The 16,947-nt window shown below is 52.0% G+C and overlaps 1 protein-coding gene across 2 annotated transcripts in view; it reads left to right on the forward strand.

Moving 5' to 3' along the window:
• The first annotated feature begins 776 nt into the window (after positions 1 to 776).
• Positions 777 to 16,947, forward strand: part of USP43 (ubiquitin specific peptidase 43) — a 51,404-nt gene continuing 35,233 nt past the window's right edge. For both annotated transcript variants that reach the window (XM_004760172.3, XM_013060280.2), the window contains exons 1-3: positions 777 to 1,394; positions 8,581 to 8,712; positions 15,998 to 16,101. In XM_004760172.3, the coding sequence (XP_004760229.3) occupies positions 885 to 1,394; positions 8,581 to 8,712; positions 15,998 to 16,101 (746 nt within the window). In that variant the 5' untranslated portion in view covers positions 777 to 884. The remainder of the gene's footprint in view (positions 1,395 to 8,580; positions 8,713 to 15,997; positions 16,102 to 16,947) is intronic.

The following is a 16,947-nucleotide window of genomic DNA, read 5'->3' on the forward strand; positions in this document are numbered from 1 at the left end:
AGGGCCGGAAAACTTCCTGGTAAGCAAACACCGAGGTTGGAAAGAGCCAGCCTGTGTGCTCGGCCGACCGCAAAGCCGGGTCGAGTTCCGGTTTCTTGGCCTCGGTACTGGCGCGAACCTCCTCGGGCCCGCTAGGACGCTGAAGTCTCGTTTGCAGGTTTTGGGGAAGCGACTCTGACCTGGTCTGCAGTGGAAAGAAGGAAATCACAACCATCCCGGATGATTCTTCCCGGGGCAACGCGCGGCTCCCAGTCCTGGGAGGCCTCCCGGACCGGGACAGACGGGCTGGAGGCAGCGCCACCTGTGCGCGCACACCTGCTCCTGCAAGTGGGAGGACCCCGCAGTCACTCCCCGAGCCGGTCCCAGCTCCCGGTGCGCGCCTCTCGCTGCGCCGGAGGCTGCCCCTTGGGGAGTCTCCCTTTTCCCGTTCTTCATATTCACCTCCACGTAATTCCCAGAAACTCAGGCTATCCGGGGCTGGGCAATCCAGCAGGCGCTTTCCAATGTACCACCCCTCTACCGCTCCGCAGCTTGCAGGCTGGTGGGAGTGGGAGTGAAATTCGGGGCGTCGGTTGGTTAAGAGGTAAGGAAGGGTGGGGACCCAGAGCGGGCGAGTCCCGCGCCTCTGCTCGCTGGCGGCGCCGCGGGGCCGGGCCCGGAGGGGTGGGGGCTGGTGGCGCTGCCCTGGGCGGGCCCTGCGGCCGGATTCCCGCGCGGGGCGGGGCGGGGCGGCTCCGCCCCTGGCTCCGCCTCCGCCCGGTCCCGGCACACCTGGCCGGCAGGTAGTCCGCACCCGCCGCTTTTCCGGGGCCGTCAGGGTCGGTTAGCCGCGCGTCCGTCTCGCGGCCGGGGGTCTCGGCTCCGAGGGCGCGCGAGCGGGAGCCATGGACCCGGGCGTGGGAGCCGCGGCGGGAGAGGGGCCGCCCGCGCCCCGGCCCCGCCGCCGCCGCTCCCTGCGTCGCCTGTTCAGCCGCTTCCTGCTGGCGCTGGGCAGCCGCTCCCGCCCGGGGGCCTCGCCTCCTCGGCCGCGGCCCCAGCCGGGATCCCGCGAGGGCGACGGGGACGGCGAGGGGGGCTTCGCCTGCGCGCCGGGCCCCGCCCCGGCCGCGCGCGGGAGCTCAGGGGAGGATCGCCTGCCCGGCGCCCAGCCCCAGCCCCCCGCCGGCGACGGCGCGCGGCCCCCGGGCGCGCAGGGCTTGAAGAACCACGGCAACACCTGTTTCATGAACGCCGTGGTGCAGTGTCTCAGCAACACCGACCTGCTGGCCGAGTTCCTGGCGCTGGGGCGCTACCGGGCGGCGCCGGGCCGCGCCGAGGTCACCGAGCAGCTGGCGGCGCTGGTGCGCGCGCTCTGGACGCGCGAGTACACGCCCCAACTTTCCGCCGAGTTCAAGGTAGGCAGCGCTCCCGCCCCCGCCGCGATGGCCAAAGCGCGCGCCACGGCCGGAAAGGGTCTTCTGGGGGCCCTCATCCGAGGGCACCCAGCGCGGCAGCTCGGCTCGCCGCTTTTGTTCCGCGGTGATGTGTTGTGCTATCGCTTGCCGAAGTCTTCTCTGTGGATTTCTCCCAGGTGTTTTGGGGGTGGAGGGAGGAAGGGGGAGTCGATTTGGGTGTATTCAGCATTTTTGCATTCAACAAACATTTGTTGAAGTTGAAGGCCTTTGGGTCCCGGTGGCGATCTAGCGCTGCGGGGCTCTTTCCAGTCTGGAGGGGTGTGGCGTGGCAAGCCTGATTCGAAAGGCTTCTGAGGAAGGAGGGGATGCTGGCGTTGAGAACTGAATGACAAGGACGCCGCCTGGTCAAGGGGCTAGGAGTGACCCAGGTAGAGGGAACAGAGAGCCCCAGAGCCTCAGGCCTGGAGGCACGAAAAGAAAACTAGTGGCCTGGAGCGTCAGATTCTGCAAGGTCTTCGAGGCCGAGGCGGTGGTAAGGAGTTTGGGTTTTATTCTAAACCCAGTGGAAGATGAGATCATGTGGGCCGGGTACTGTGCTGAGTGCCCCGGGGAGAGTCAGTGAGCGTGCTCTGTTGGAGAAAGTGCACCTTAAATCGCCCACCATGCCTTAGTTTGGGGTTGCAATTCACTGGTGGCGGGATCACCATCTACTTTACCCTACCCTGTAGGGTCCTGTGGCCCTGGAAGTTCTGTATGTCTCACGAACCCCCTCAGGGTTCAGCCGCGTGTCTGGGATCCCAGTTGGATTACAGAATTCCTGATCATTGATGCACATGGCTTGCTTCCTGCTACCAAAACCACAGCTCTGGGCAGAGAGCTGAGGCTCCCCATGGACTAAAGATTGTTCTTGGGGGAGGGGAACCTGTCAGTGTTCATTCCACAGGCATCACCGCTCTTGAGTTTCAGCCTGAAAAAGCAATCTTTGCCATGTGACCCACAGGGTGCCAGCCTCCTGCTCTCCTCTCTGTTCTGCAGGTCAGTGGGTCAATAGGATGTCATTCGCATCTCCCTGTGGCAGCATTCGCCTTCTCAGTAATGAGGCAGTACGGTGTTCCCCTGCTTATGCTTGGGGGATACATCCCAAGACCCCCAGTGGGTGCCTGAAGCCATAGATTAATGCCGTGTTTCTTCCTACACATGCATACTTACGTGCGGTAAAGCTTACTTTGTAAGTCAGGTACTGTAGGAGAGGAACAGCAGTAACTCATCATAAAGGAACAGTTATAACAGCATACCATAATAAAAGGTAGGGGAATGTGGCGTCTCTCTCTGCAAATATCATATGCTGTACTCACCCTTCTGGCAAGGATGCAAGGTGATAAAATGCCAAGGTGATGAGGCCAGGCAAGGCGGGGGAGGTCGGTGTTGCCACACCATTGAGCTTCTGACCTAAGTCGGGAGGGTTGTCTGCTTCCCCACAAGGTTTGCCCGCGAGGACCTGAAACCACAGAAAACTTAGGATGTGGGGGACTGCTGTAGGGTAGAGTGTGGTTAACAGCATGGTCTCTGGAGCTTTGTGACCTCCAGCGAGTTAACAAATCCCACTGTGCTTCAACTGTCCTCCTCTGGGAAATGGGACAGAATGGTACCCACCTTATCAGATCATCGTGAGGATGGGTGAGTTCTCTGCATTTTGTTATTCCTGCCATTCTGCCTTCTCACCTAGAGAGGCATGGGGGAGGGAGGGAGGGAAGTAATGTTTGTATACTTCTCCTGTTCTCCTCCAGGTCCTGCCCCCACGGGAGAGACAGAAGTAGCTTGAAAAAAATCTTCCAAATTAGTAAACACTCTCTCGGGTGACTCACCAGGATTTCCTATCTCACCCCTGCACTTTAATCCCCAGGGCCTGGAGGCTCCCTCAGAGCCCCGGTGAAGTGAAGGCTAGTCTGGTTGTTAATTGTTAACATGGGTGATGTCATCTGAGGTTTCCGGGGACTTTTTGGGTAGCCAGAGCCTGGAGGGAGCCGATGAGGACAGCATCTGGGCTCTCAGTAAACCCCGCTGATTACAGACTAGGTGGGCTCCTCTTGTTTTATAATAAGGAAACATCCCTTCACCCAGCAAACATTTCTGGAGTGTTCCGAAGCTCTCCCAGGAACAAGGAATTCACGAGAAGCCCTGAGTGCAAAACCTCCTGGGGCTGCTTTCTAGGAGTTCCCCATCCAGCGGGAGAGGTGGTGTTAATGCAGTGATCCCATAGGCCGGTGATCAGAGCTGGTGACAAGGGCTGGAGAATCAAAATACAAGGCACTCAGAAGGCAGTTGCAACAGGAGGTGGTGATTGATGGGGGGGGGGGCGTGGGAGGGCATGTCCCCAGAGAAGTAACCATAAGGAGAGGTCAGGCAAGGTCAGGGGAGCGTGGGGATGTGCCTGCCTTGTCAGTCACTGATTACTGCGATCACCCCGGGGCAGGTGGGGCTGAGGGGCCTTCTGTGGTCTGGGCAGCGTGAATGCAAGATGAAACAAATTAACAGAAGGGGTGCCCGGGGGGCTCAGGAGGTTAAGCACCTGCCTTCAGCTCAAGTCCTAATCCCAGGGTCCTGGCATCCAGCCCGTCATGGGGCTCCCTGATGATCAATGGGGAGTCTGCTTCTCCCTCTCCCACCCCCCCACCCCCACTTGCTTTCTCCCTCTTTATCAATTAAATAAATAAAATCTTTTAAAAAATTAATTAATTAATGGGAGACTCTTCCCCTGGGTAGAGGGTCTGGAGAATTATTTGGGGACAAGTGTGGAAGGTTCTGTCCAAGAGTTGGGTCTTGAGGAGGGATTGATCGCTTCAGACCAAGGAAGGGGGGAATAGAGAAGTGCCTGGCATGCCGGACTCAGTTACCCCAATCCCAGCCATGCATATGGGATGGCTTTGCAGTGTCCTCTTTCCTGACCTCCCAGACACGCAGCCTACGGACAGTAGGACCTCTCTGTTTCAACAGCACATGAATAAACACCTGAAAACAGATCCTGTCCATGGTATTATCTATGACACTTGGCTTCTCTAATGATGTTCATTAAATATGTGCATGGTATAGAAACTTGGCAGGTGCTAAAAACGTCAAAAGTGATTTGGAACTGGACCCTTCAGAGATAGCCTTCATAAACATCGATGTGTATCAGAACATCTACATGTTGGAAATTTCCAGTATTGTATCCTGCTCTTTTCATGTAAATATTATCCTAAGTCTCTCTTCTGGTCATTACAACATTCTGTAAAACTTAATTTTAAATGATTGTGTCATATTTCAATCCATGAACCATTCCCTGCAGAGACATTTGACTGTACAAGTCAGTGTCTAATTGACAATGTCTAATTTTTAATTATCACACTGTACTGGAAATCCTGCTACTTAAATCATTGTCCTCAGCTCTGGCCATTTCTTAAATTTGATCCCTTGATGTGAACTTAGGTGATCAAAGCAAAGATATGACTGTTTTAGTTCTATGTGTTTTTTTTTAATCAGTGTTGCTGAGGTTTAACTTACGTCCAGTGCCGTGCACCCATTAAAAAAAAAAATCGAGCTATCCCTGCCATGCAACATTGTGTAAGTTTAAGGTATACAACAAGTTGATTTGATATGTTTGTTGCAATATGATTGCCATAGTTAGCATTAGATAACAGCTCTATGGTGGGTCACACGGTGGTCATTTTTTCCTGTGCCGGGAACAAAGGCTAATGTTATGTTTCAGCTTACTGAACAAAAAGAAATAGCATCTCACTTTTATTTGTTTCTTTGATTAAGAGTGAGGTACAGGATTTTTATGCTGTTTTACTAGTTGTGAGACTGCGCCTGGGTTTTCCTGTCCATGTTGACTGTCCATTCTGCTGGGTCTCAACGCTCTTTTTACTTGTTTCTGAGTTCCTTAACCCTTACGCTTGCCATAAATATTTTCCGCAAACTCTCTCCTTCGTATCCCAATCCTGGAAGTTGTAGATTTTATTTATGTCATACCTTTTGGTAAAGGTTCTGTGTTATGTATTTCTAGTTTTTCCCATGGCTGTATTAAGGATTTCAGCCATCTGGAGTTTATCTTAGCTTACGTACTTAACCATCACTTTTAGACCTACAGTTTTAGACACACAGTATGCCTCACGTGATATACAAGAGGCATTGCCTTTTACAGGCAAGGATGTCTTCTTCATTGCTCTTATACTTTGAAAGTTCTGGATGAAACAGTAAGACACGAAATAGAAATGGAGTAGAAAAGATTGAAATCAGAAGGGAAGTTGCTAGATGGGTCTAGAAATCCCTATTGTGGCATTACGGCGGTCACTAATGAGGTCAGAAGCAAGATAGAAAATCACAAGTAATCACCATGTAGAACGTATGAAAATCAGATTTCCTTCATGAAAAACCACTGGAAATAGCAAATAACTAGGAATGATTTTGTAAGAGACGTGTTAGAAATTATCAGTGTTGAGAGAAACGCACACGCAGCTAGAGCTATGTCAGGTTGAGGGGTAGAAGGATGAGATACTTCCGTCCATCTCCCCCGAGTGAGGATTTTGCTTTAATACAGCTCTGGTGACATTTTCATAGACTTTGTGTGTCTTCTGTTAGGAATCAATAGGTCAAGTTATTTTGAAAAAGCCCAAACTCTGTACAAATACCTGCCAGAGACCATTCTAATCAGAAAAAAGCCAAAGGACAAAATTCACTGTTTAAAAAAAAAAAAATTGCAGCATACCAAAAAAAAAAAAAAAAAAATCACTTATGGTCCCATCCTTCTGTGATAACCATTTAATAGACTTCCATGTATTTCTGGGCTTTTCTAGCTGTGGATATATATATAGATAGATACCAAACAACCTCAAATAGGTATTTTTGCACTTTAAGAAAAAAATGATAGGCTCATTGATTTTCTTCTCATTATTTCATCATTTTTAAGGCCCGCTGAGTATGCCGTAAGTCTTCCCCAGGAGACTTCAGTACTTAGCAGTATCTTTGCTCCTAGCTCGCATTTCCTTATGCCAGATCCCCCAAAGCAGAATCACCCTGTCTCTCTAGAAGGACATGTCCAAGGTCCCAGCTTGTCTGTCTTGAAATTCTTACATTCTTTCTGGAAAGGTTGCGTGGCCTCCCTGCCAGGCTACAAGGAAGAGCATAGGTCTGGAAGGGTTAACACGATTTGGGGGAGGGGAATGGGTTTCACGTGGAAGGAAGAAAACATCAAGGTGTAGACCCATAGGATTGGGAAGAACAAGGTTTGGGGCACCCAAGTCGCTGAGTTAGCCGGAGCTCTCCAACCTGGGGGAGGATAGTGAAAGACGGGGTTGGGGCCAGATGGGAGGAGTGTGAATTGTTAGATGGTGAGTCAGGGGAGGTTTGAGCCAAGGTATGAAGTCACCCAGCTTGGGGGTGAGGGTGGGGGATGGGCCTGCTTCCCAAGCCTGGAAGGAGCCATCATCTGGGTCTGCAGCAGTTAGGACTCTGGCGGGAATGGGTTTCTGCTGAGGGGTCACCGAGACTGCTTGGCACTGACCTACAGGGGCTGGAGAGAGACTCTGAGAGAGGACACTGATGTTAAGAGGGAGAGCTGGTTTTTGGAAATTTTGGCTTGGAGGTGGCTGCTCCCTGCCCAGACAATGCTGGTACTGAGGATGGACAGTGGGATGGTAATGCCCCAGTTACACTGGAATTTCAATTAAACAACGGGTCCCATTTTAGTGTGAATATATCCCAAATAACTGCATGGGCTATACTTCTATTAAACACAATCATTTGCTTATCAGAAATTCACACTTAACTGAGCCCCTTGTAATTTTATTTGCGAAATCTGGCAGCCCTCCTTGGAGGGTCAAGGGACAAAGAAATCTGGAGAAGGAATCCAAACTAGATCCTCCACTGAACCCTGAGCTAGGAAGACCGAGAAGAAAGACTCCCAACTGGTATTTCAGCTAATTCCATCTTGAATTTTGCTCTGTCATATCCTAAAGTTTCCTTTAAATCCCAGTGGAAGGATTAAAGAAGGGGAAAGGAAAAAGACCAAGCTGTCTGATTTGGTTGGCATTGGCGAGGATCATCTGGGCCCAGAGCTTAGACAGCTGGCTAGGGAGCCAAGGACAGCCTTGCATGGGGCGGGGCTTGATGGCAGGCGGGGTCTAAGGGGGCGGGGCAAACAACCCCCGTGGCCTGTGTGCACCTGCTTGTGCACGCGCGCACAGGCAAGGGGATTTGCTTACTCTCAGATGCTCCTGCTTGCACATGCATTTGAAAAACATTTTTTTTCCCCTGGAAAGATGCTTGAGAAAAATGCTAGGAGTACCACCCCCCCGCCCCCCGCCCCCCGCCCCGGGACCGGTTCCCAGAGCTGGGGAGCTGGGTGGAGGGAAGACTTTTCATGATGGTCTTTTTTTATGTCTTGAATTCTTTAAGTATGTCCATATGTTACCCTTTAAAATAAACCTTAAAAAAAAAAAAAAAACCCGGAATATGCCTTCGCGTAGAAAACGACAAAGTTGCGGCACAGTTTGACAGGAGGGCTGGAGGGAATGAAAGCCCCGCGGCTATCTATCGTGTGCCTTGTTTCCGCTGTTGTAACCCCGTCCCTACAATAGTATCTGGCACGTGGTGGGCACCGGGTAAATATGGACTGAACGGGTGAAGGGCTGGCTCAGCCCTCGTGGGATCTAACCACAGAAGTGTGATTCCACACCCACTAGAAAGAGGGGGTGTTTAGGGCACCCGCCCCGCGGTCTTTCCCAACAGAGAGCCGAAGCCGCGGGAGTGAATGAGTCACCGAGGGAGAGAGTAGGGCCAGATGCTTCCACCTGCGGGAGCTAAGAACCAGGGGATAGGGACAGACTGATGGAGGTGGCCAAGGGGAGCAGGCATCCTCGCCATGAAGGGACAAGAGTGTCCAGATCGTCAACCAAGACAACCCTGTGGGTTTCCGAAGGACAGGACGTGTTATCAGCAGGTGCCTTCTCTGTGGACCGCCTGGAGAGCATTTGCAGACACTGCCCTCCAAGGGCAGGCTTTGGCCCATTGTTCTCATTCCATGCTGTTTCCACATTGTCAGCCCCGCTCAGGGCTGAGTGGTGACCCCTGGTAGACTTGGTGCTTCCAGGTGCAAACTTGGCTGTTCCCAGGGCCACACTGACCCTTTGACTCTCTACTTTCCTCTCAGAACGCCGTGTCCAAGTACGGCTCTCAGTTCCAAGACAATGGCCAGCACGACGCCCTGGAGTTCCTGCTCTGGTTGCTGGATCGGGTGCACGAGGACTTGGAGGGCTCGTCCCGGGGGCCGGGGGCCGAGAAGGTGGGTCACTCTTGGAACACTGCGTTGTGTTTCGAGGCTCCCGTGTATCCTGCCTCCTGTGTCCACAAAGCTGTTCCGTGCTCCTTTCTCTTAGCTCTGTAGGCTATAGGCGTGACATTTCCTCCCACCGCAGGATTTCTGGTCCTCTGTCCTCCAGGGATCTGTCTAGTGAATAGGGTTTTCCTTTCATTTTAAAGTTTGAAAATCTCCTTTGTGTCTATATTCCAGCATTAAGATGGCCATCTGAGGCCATGAGCATTTCATTCTTTTTAACCATTATTTTCTTATTCTTCTGCTTGTTTTAAGATTTATTTTTAGAGAGCAGAGAGCTTATGCAGAAGGGGCAGAGGGAGGGGGGAGAGAGACTGTCAAGCTGACTCCATGCTCAGCACAGAGCCTGACATGGGGCTCGATCTCACAACCCAGAGATCACAACTGGAGCTGAAGCCCAGAATTGTTCACTTAACCAGTCATGACACCCAGGCGCCCTAGCCATGAGTATTTCAGATAGTTCCATTTTACCTCTTCCAGTCTTTTTTTTTTTTTTTTCTCTCCAAACACAGGATGGTTGATTACATGTGTGTACTTAGCATTCCCAGATTTTGATGAAACCCCAAATCTCTGGGAGTAAGAAAGCACTACATCATTTGTAAGACCACAGTTAATTGATATCAGCTGTGTTCTCTATGGGTTTCGCTAAATAAAGATCAACAATGGGTTCTGCTTTCCTGCTATCTTTTTATCTCTCAAGGAAGTCAAAGCGAGTGAAGTCATTATCCCATGAGTGAGCAAAGTTATTTTAACAACATCTGTGAATAATAGGCTGTAATTTAAAGAGGTGTCACACAAGCTTTGGTAAATAGTCAGGCACAGGTCACCTGTGTCTGACCTTTGGCTCAGGACATGATCCCAAGGTCCTGGGATCAAGTCCTGCCTGGGGTTCCCTGCTCAGTGGAGAGCCTGCTTCTCCCTCTCCCTTTGCTGCTCCCACCGCTTGTTCTCTCTCTCTCTTGCTAATAAATAAATAAAATCTTAAAAAAATAAAAAATAAAACAACCAGTTGCAAGTTTAAGAAAAGGAGGGGAGAAGCATAGATGTCTCGAATAAGAATAGACCTCTTTTAAATAATATAGTGTAATTAAAAGCTCAGAGTTTGACAGACCTGTAACAACAGCCCTTACACTCAGGACAGCAGGTGAACCCATTGCTCAAGGAAAGTAGAGATTGTACACACCTCCTCAGATCACATCTTAGGAGTGTTATATACGGTCTGAGTAACTTTTGGTGTTACGGAGTGCTACTAGGATTATTATCTCCATCGTATATATGGGTAAACCAAGAATCAGAGAGGTCGAGTAACCTTCCCAAAGCAACACAGCTCAAGAAGTTCCAGTGTTCCAAGTACAAGGGGGTCCATCTTGAAAGCCTATTTTCTTATTTTAACAAAAGCCTTCCGGGTTACCCCTAAAACACATAAGTGAAACAAAGCAAAGACATCACCACAACGGAACCTGGGAAGGCCACACACTCAAAAGTTACGGTGTTTGTGGGATCGTGTTTCTGGGTTGTGGGCTTTTTCTTCTTTTAAATACAATGCTTTTCTGTTTATCCTGTTCAGACCCTTTCAGTTGCAGGTGACAGAGATTTGACTTGATCCTACTTAAGGAGAGGGCATGTATTGGCTTTTATGACATGTAAGCCAAGGCTTGTAGCAGCTTCAGGTAAGGCTGGATCCAGGAACTCAGATGATGTCCCCAGGTCTTCTGCTCTGTGTTTGTTGTTGGCTTCATTCTCAGACTGGCTCCACATACACGATGACAAGAGGAGGCTCAACAATGCTCACTTAGTCTTTTTTTTAGAGAGAGAGAGGGAGAGAGTGTGCATGTGCTTTCATGAGTGGGGGTGAGGAGGAGGGGTAGAAGGAGAGAGAGAACCTTAAGCATTCTCCATGCCCAGTGTGGAGCTCAGTGCGGGGCTCAGTGCGGGGCTCAATCTCATGACCCCGGGATCATGACCTGAGGGGAAATCAAGAGTTGGATACGTAACTGACTGAGCCACCCAGGCGCCCCCAGTGCTCACATAGTCTTTGGGCTGAGTCCCTTCTCCAAAAAGAGGAATGCTAAGCAGAAATACATTTCTGCCACACTGTGTATCCCACAATCTTACAGTGAACACATTTTGAAATCAGAATGATGTATTTTTTTAGAAAGATACTGTGTACTGAAAATGCCTGTGTGCCACGCATCTCCTCTGTTGCTTTCCGTGACTTACTTCACTACTGACTCATAAGAGACAGCTACTAAATTCTTGAGTGGTGACTATGTTACGTAGCCATCCTGCTCTAATGTTTGCGAAGATAGCTCATGTTTTATAGCTAAGGAAGAGTTAGGTCAGGGAAGTTGCCCCAGGTCACCCAACTTCTGTTTGGGGGAATTAGAATCAAACTTGAGTCTGTTTCATAGGTGGGCTGAATCCCTTTCCTTACCAGACAGGTGGCTAGGAAAAGCCTCTCGTCCTGTGTTCCCCTCCTCCTCCTCCCTGGCTGTGCCAAGCAGCGCTTCCTACCTGCAAAGCAGAGTAGGAAGGCTAGACAGCTTTGCAAATTGCCTTTCAGTCTTCCTCTGCTGGCCTCTGGGGGCAGGAAGAGGTATTGGGCTTACAGGGAGGGAGGATCACAGAGAGGTTCAGTAATTTTTTTTTTTTTGAAGATTTTATTTATTTATTTGACAGAGAGAGATCACAAGTAGGCAGAGAGGAAGGTAGAGAAAGGGGGAAGCAGGCTCCCCGCTGAGCAGAGAGCCCGATGCGGGACTCGATCCCAGGACCCTGGGATTATGACCTGAGCTGAAGGCAGAGGCTTAACCCACTGAGCCACCCAGGCGCCCCTAGAGGTTCAGTAATTTGCCCCAAGTCACACAGCAAGTACATGGGAGAGCCAGGGTCCACATCCGGGAAATGGGACTCTAGAAAAGGGTTTCTCAAATTCTGCACATTCCACATCTGGATCCTGTGCAATGTGGCCTCCGCAATATCCCTCTACCCACAGGATGCCGGGGGCACCCCCCGGCTGTGATTGACAACCAATGTCCCCTGGAGGGGTGGCGAAACGTTCACTGGAACGCTCTGGAAAGTTCGCTCCCAAGCACCGTACACCAGCCGCAGGCCTTTCTTTAAGGTGACCTTGAGTTTCTTTAACATGAGCGGACTTGCCAGTGATTCTTTTTACCAGCTTGAGGACTGAAGTAAAAGCAGCCATGGTTGGCCTTCTGCTAGATGTTCTCCATGCTGAAGCCAGGGCCATCTTTTGAGAAAGGACAAAAGGTCATGTCGCTCTCCTTAAATTTCCCCAGTGGCTTCCTGTCATACTTTGGAACACAATCCAGACTTCAGCCTGGGCCTGCCGATGGCTCGGCCTGCGTTCAGGCTCCTCTGCCCTTTGTTCATGGTTCTGGGCCACACCGGCTACATTCTGTTCCTTCCGCAGGCCAAGCCTTGAGGTCCTGGGCAAGAATGGGGGCAGCGGCTGTTGGCCCCAGAGAGGAGCCCGCCCGGGTCTTCACTTGACCTGACTGAGACCGGAAAAGATCTTTTTCCCCAGCTGGGGCGGAAGCATCTCCTGGTGTCTGCTCTCGGAAAACTGGGCCGCCTGCAGAGGCCCGGCTGGGGACGCTTGAAGGCAGAGCCAGACCCGGCACGAAACTTAATTTTCCCTTTCCAGGAAGGAAAGGCACTGTCCTCTGTAACCGAGCAATTTTTTTTTTTCTTTTTGAGGTTATTTCTGTTTCAAAACATGTAAAGGCCATATAGCTAGATGTATGTGAAACGGGAATAGAAAACATAAGGACCACTTTCTTCAGGGTTCTCGAATGCTTTCATCCGGCAAAAAGGGCATATTTTTACCTTCCTATACATGGTCTCACATAGGCAATCTTTTGGGGTATTAATTTTCCAGAAATTGCCGCTCTTACAGAATCAAGAACGGTAGGGGGCTGGGGGAGAGGACGAGGAAGCCACCATTTATGACTGACATACGCTGTTCCTTGCGGGACACAGAATTTTTTTTTTTTTTAATTTTATTTATTTGACAGACAAAGATCACAAGTAGGCAGAGAGGCAGGCAGAGAGAAGGGGAAGCAGGCTCCCCACTGAGCAGAGAGCCCGATGCGGGCTTGATCCCAGGACCCTGAGATCACGACCTGAGCCGAAGGCAGAGGCTTAACCCACTGAGCCACCCAGGCGTCCCTAGAGAGTCTTCTTTTATTTTCATGGTGGCTTGGGGAGGTGGGTGTAACATTCCTGTTCCTTTTATTTATTTTATTAACAGAGATTTTATTTATTTATTTAACAGAGCAAGAGAGGGAGAGAGCACAAGCAGGGGAAGCAGTAGGGAGAGGGAGAAGCAGGGTCCCCGCTGAGCAGGAAGCCCAATGTGGGGCTCCATCCCAGGACCCCGGGAGCATGACCCACGCTGAAGGCAGACACTTTGCTGGCTGAGCCACCCAGGCGCCCCACTCCTGTTCCCCTTGGATGTAGAATGACGCCCAGAGACACCCAGCGTGGCTCGGCTGGCAGAGGGGAGTCAGCCCGGTCTGATGTCCTTGTCCGTGCTTCTCAAATGACCCTGCTATCTCGCATCCTAGCCTCGCTAGGGATTTTCTCCTTCCATACGCCCTCCCAGGCGGTCCTGCCCTCTGCAGCGCCCAGACCCCCACGTTATCACCTTGATGCAGAAGTAACTTGTGTCACTGTGAGGTCTTTGGCTGCCTGACTGGGAAGAGGCGGGAGGTGCAGCAGGCTCCGAGGGGAGCCGAGAACCAGACAGTTCTGGGAGTGGGGGTGAGGGTCCCGGTGGCAGGAGCTGCTGGATTCTGGTGTGGACACCACTGTTGGATGCCATGTTTTCAGGCTTTCAGTCCCTCTGCTCATGATTCCCGGGCAGGACTGTCTCACTGGTCTCACTTAGGCCATGTGCCTGTCCCTTGCAATGGGAGGGCAGGACCCCTGATTAAAGAGCTTCCTCACCTCCCTGTTCCAGAAGGGCTGCTGTGACCAAGCAAGGGGCCTCAGCCCTGCACAGCCACACATCCCAGCGTCCGCTCTGCCTCCGGGGTCCGTCCCCTTCCACTCAAACTCCGCTTGCCCTTCCTGGACCCACTTCTCCTTTCGATTTTCCCTCGTCCACTAAAGGAAGACAGGCATTCCCGGGGTACCAGATGGGGCGTTGGAGCTGCTCCTGCGTGTCCCTGCCCCCTCTCTTTGCTGCCCCACCAAGTGCTCACTTAGGAGCTGCGGACACAGGGCACCTGGAGTCCATCCCCTGCTTCCATTCTCATGACTCCTGCTCTCCCGATTGTGTCCCGGGCCCTGGAGCCTGCTAAGCTGTGTCCTCCCTCCGGACCTGCCGCTCGTCTCCATGCGTGGCATCAGGGTAAATCATCTCGCCATGCGTGTCGCTACCCCGTGGGTTCAAAAGCCATCAGGTACTCCCTGCCACGTCTCCACAACCGCAGACCGTGCTCCCTGTTCCAAGTGTCATATATGTTAGCTCCTCCAGTTCCAGGACATCCCTCCGAGGTGGGCACTGTTATTCAGCATCCCTTGATAGAAGTCGGGAAGTCATGGGGCCAAGGGGTTAAGTAACAGTCTCATCCGGCTCAGAGGTTGGGCAGCGTTCCCAAGGTGTGTTCTTTCCGAGGGATTGGGTCCCTGGCCGCCGGAGCCCAGAGCGGGATCTGAGTCCTGCTGCTGTGCTGTTCACTGAACCGGGCAGTCGTCTTTAGGACACGGAAGCCCCCCACCCCCACCCCCGTGTGACATCAGACTCGCCCCCAGTCCCAATTTCCGCTTCCCTTCGCACATCCCGTGTGCTAAGACACAGCTTCACAAAACCACGGGGCCAGTAAGAAGGTTCCATCCTGAGTCTTTGCCCCAGTCTTTCATTATGGAAAATTCCGTATGATGGAAAAAGCGAATGAATGATACAGTGGATACCTCCTACCCACCACCAAGACTCTACAGTTTACGTTTTACTAACATTGTATTATCGTGTCTCTGTCCACCTGTATACGCCGCACTCCATCTACGTTTTTCCTCATCTTACTGCTTCTCGATGAATTTTAAATGACGTTTCAGACATGGGTATGTCTTACCGCATGCACTTCCTGTGCATTCCTCTCCTGGCCCTTTGAATGTACTGGCCATAAAGCCTGGGGTGATGTGGCCCCTGGCCGTGGGATTCCTGCAGCCACCAGAGGCCAGGAGAGCCGAGGGACGCATTCCCCGGAGCCCCTTCATTCCCGTTCGTGGCCTGGGGATGCTGATTTTGGATGTCTGGTCCCCAGAACCGTGAGAGAATACAGTTCTGCCACTTTAAGCCTCCCATGTGTGTGAATTTGCTCCAGGAGCACCAGAAAGGGAGTACAGAAGGGGATACAAAGCGGGGCACAGCAGGACTGATGTGGGGTGAAGGAGGCTTATGCGTGATTCTGAGAGGCAAAGCCTAGTGTTCCGATGCTCACGTGCAGACTGGCTCCTGGGAGATGGGGGTGGGGCGGGTCAGCAGGTGGAGGATGGGAGATGTGTGGGCACGTTTGGAGCAGTGGCAGTGTAGACACACAGGGCCCGGCAGGAAGGAGATACAAACAGGAGGTGTAGACACGCAGGGTCCAGCAGGAAGGCTGTGTGAATGGGAGGTGTAGACACACGAGGTCCGGCAGGTGTAGACACATGAGGTATAGACACACGGGGCCCAGCAGGAGAGAGGTACGAACGGGAGGTGTAGATATGTGGGTCCCAGCAGGAAGGAGACGCGAACAGGAGGTGTAGACACAGGGCCCATCAGATATAGATACGTAGGGTGTAGACATGACATGCAGGGTCCAGCGGGAAGGAGATGCAGACAGGAGGTGTAGATACATGGGGTCCAGCAGTGTAGACACACGGGGTATAGACACCTGGGGCCCAGAAGATGCAAATGGGAGGTATAGACACATGGGGTCCAGCAGGTATAGACACGCGGGGCCCAGCAGGATGGGGAAGGGAACAGGGACAGGTGAGACCAAGGTCACGGCGGAGGTGGTCTCGTGTGTGGGAGCATTCCCACGCCTCCGCTTCTGCTCTGCTTCCTCAGCACCTTCTCCGTCGGAGGGGATTTGGGAGGTCTAGAGACCAAAGGAGCCATGGAATTGGGGCGGAGTCAACGGAAGGGCCAGGGCTGGGCGGTCCGGAGGCGGTAGAATGATGGGAGCCGTGTCTCATCTTGCTTCCTTCCCTCATCTCTCTGCAGCCTCAGCCTGAAGCCAGCAGAAGCCCCGAGAACCTCCCGTCACCATCAGCTCAGCCTTCTCCAGTCCCAAGCTTTGTGCAGAGTCACTTTCAAGCGCAGTATAGGTAAGAATCTAGGGGAGAGTGGGATGGGCTTGGAACGGATCGTCCGGACTTGGATGCCCGCAACTGGTCTCCTGTTGATCCCAAGACAAGAGACCTAAGCGCCCTTCTCCTCCCATTACAGATCCCAATTAACCTCTCCCTCCTGTCGGCCCTGGTGGTTAGCCTCGCTGGCTCCTGGGCCTCCGTCTCCCTCTGAAGGGGGTTCTAGAACCTGACTGTGGAGGTCAGGGCTTCCCCAGCCGGCAAGGCAATCATTGAGCCTTTGGCGAGACCTTTCTCATTCATTCCTGCAGTCGGAGAGCCCAGTTTGCCAAGTTCTTTCAAGCTGAAGATTTCCCAGCAACATGGAGGATAATTACACTGCCTCTGAATTCAGAAACATTCTCTTCAGGCTTTCATATATGTGACAGTTCAGAGCCTGAGATAAGGCAGTGTATTTCCAAGTTCAGAGATAAGATAGTATATTTCCAAGTACTGTGATGGTTTAGTAAAAGCCCTGACTGCAGGGAAGAGGCATTATGGAGAGAAACCCCCCTGGGCTTCTTGGAGGAGGTGTGCCTTTTGATGGGCTTCAGGGATGGCTAGGATTGAACAGGTCGGAGTGTCTCCAGCCTGCACGGAAGCTGTTCACATGTGGGAATGAGCACAGTAATCAGGATTTCAGGGAAGCCATCCGTTACAGAGAGCCTCCCCTTGGTGACACGCTACCGTTGGTCGCTGAGCATATTTGTTAATTAAAAATGCTTCTAAATGAGCCTAGGTGTTATTGTTGTACACGAAGTAAAGCCCATTTCCTTCCTGCAGTGGCATGCTCAGAGCGAGCCTCAGTGTTGGAGCGGCCGACCG

This window comes from Mustela putorius, unplaced genomic scaffold (assembly GCF_011764305.1).
Source record: "Mustela putorius furo isolate JIRA1106 unplaced genomic scaffold, ASM1176430v1.1 tig00000695_pilon_pilon_pilon, whole genome shotgun sequence".
Lineage (NCBI taxonomy): Eukaryota > Metazoa > Chordata > Mammalia > Carnivora > Mustelidae > Mustela > Mustela putorius.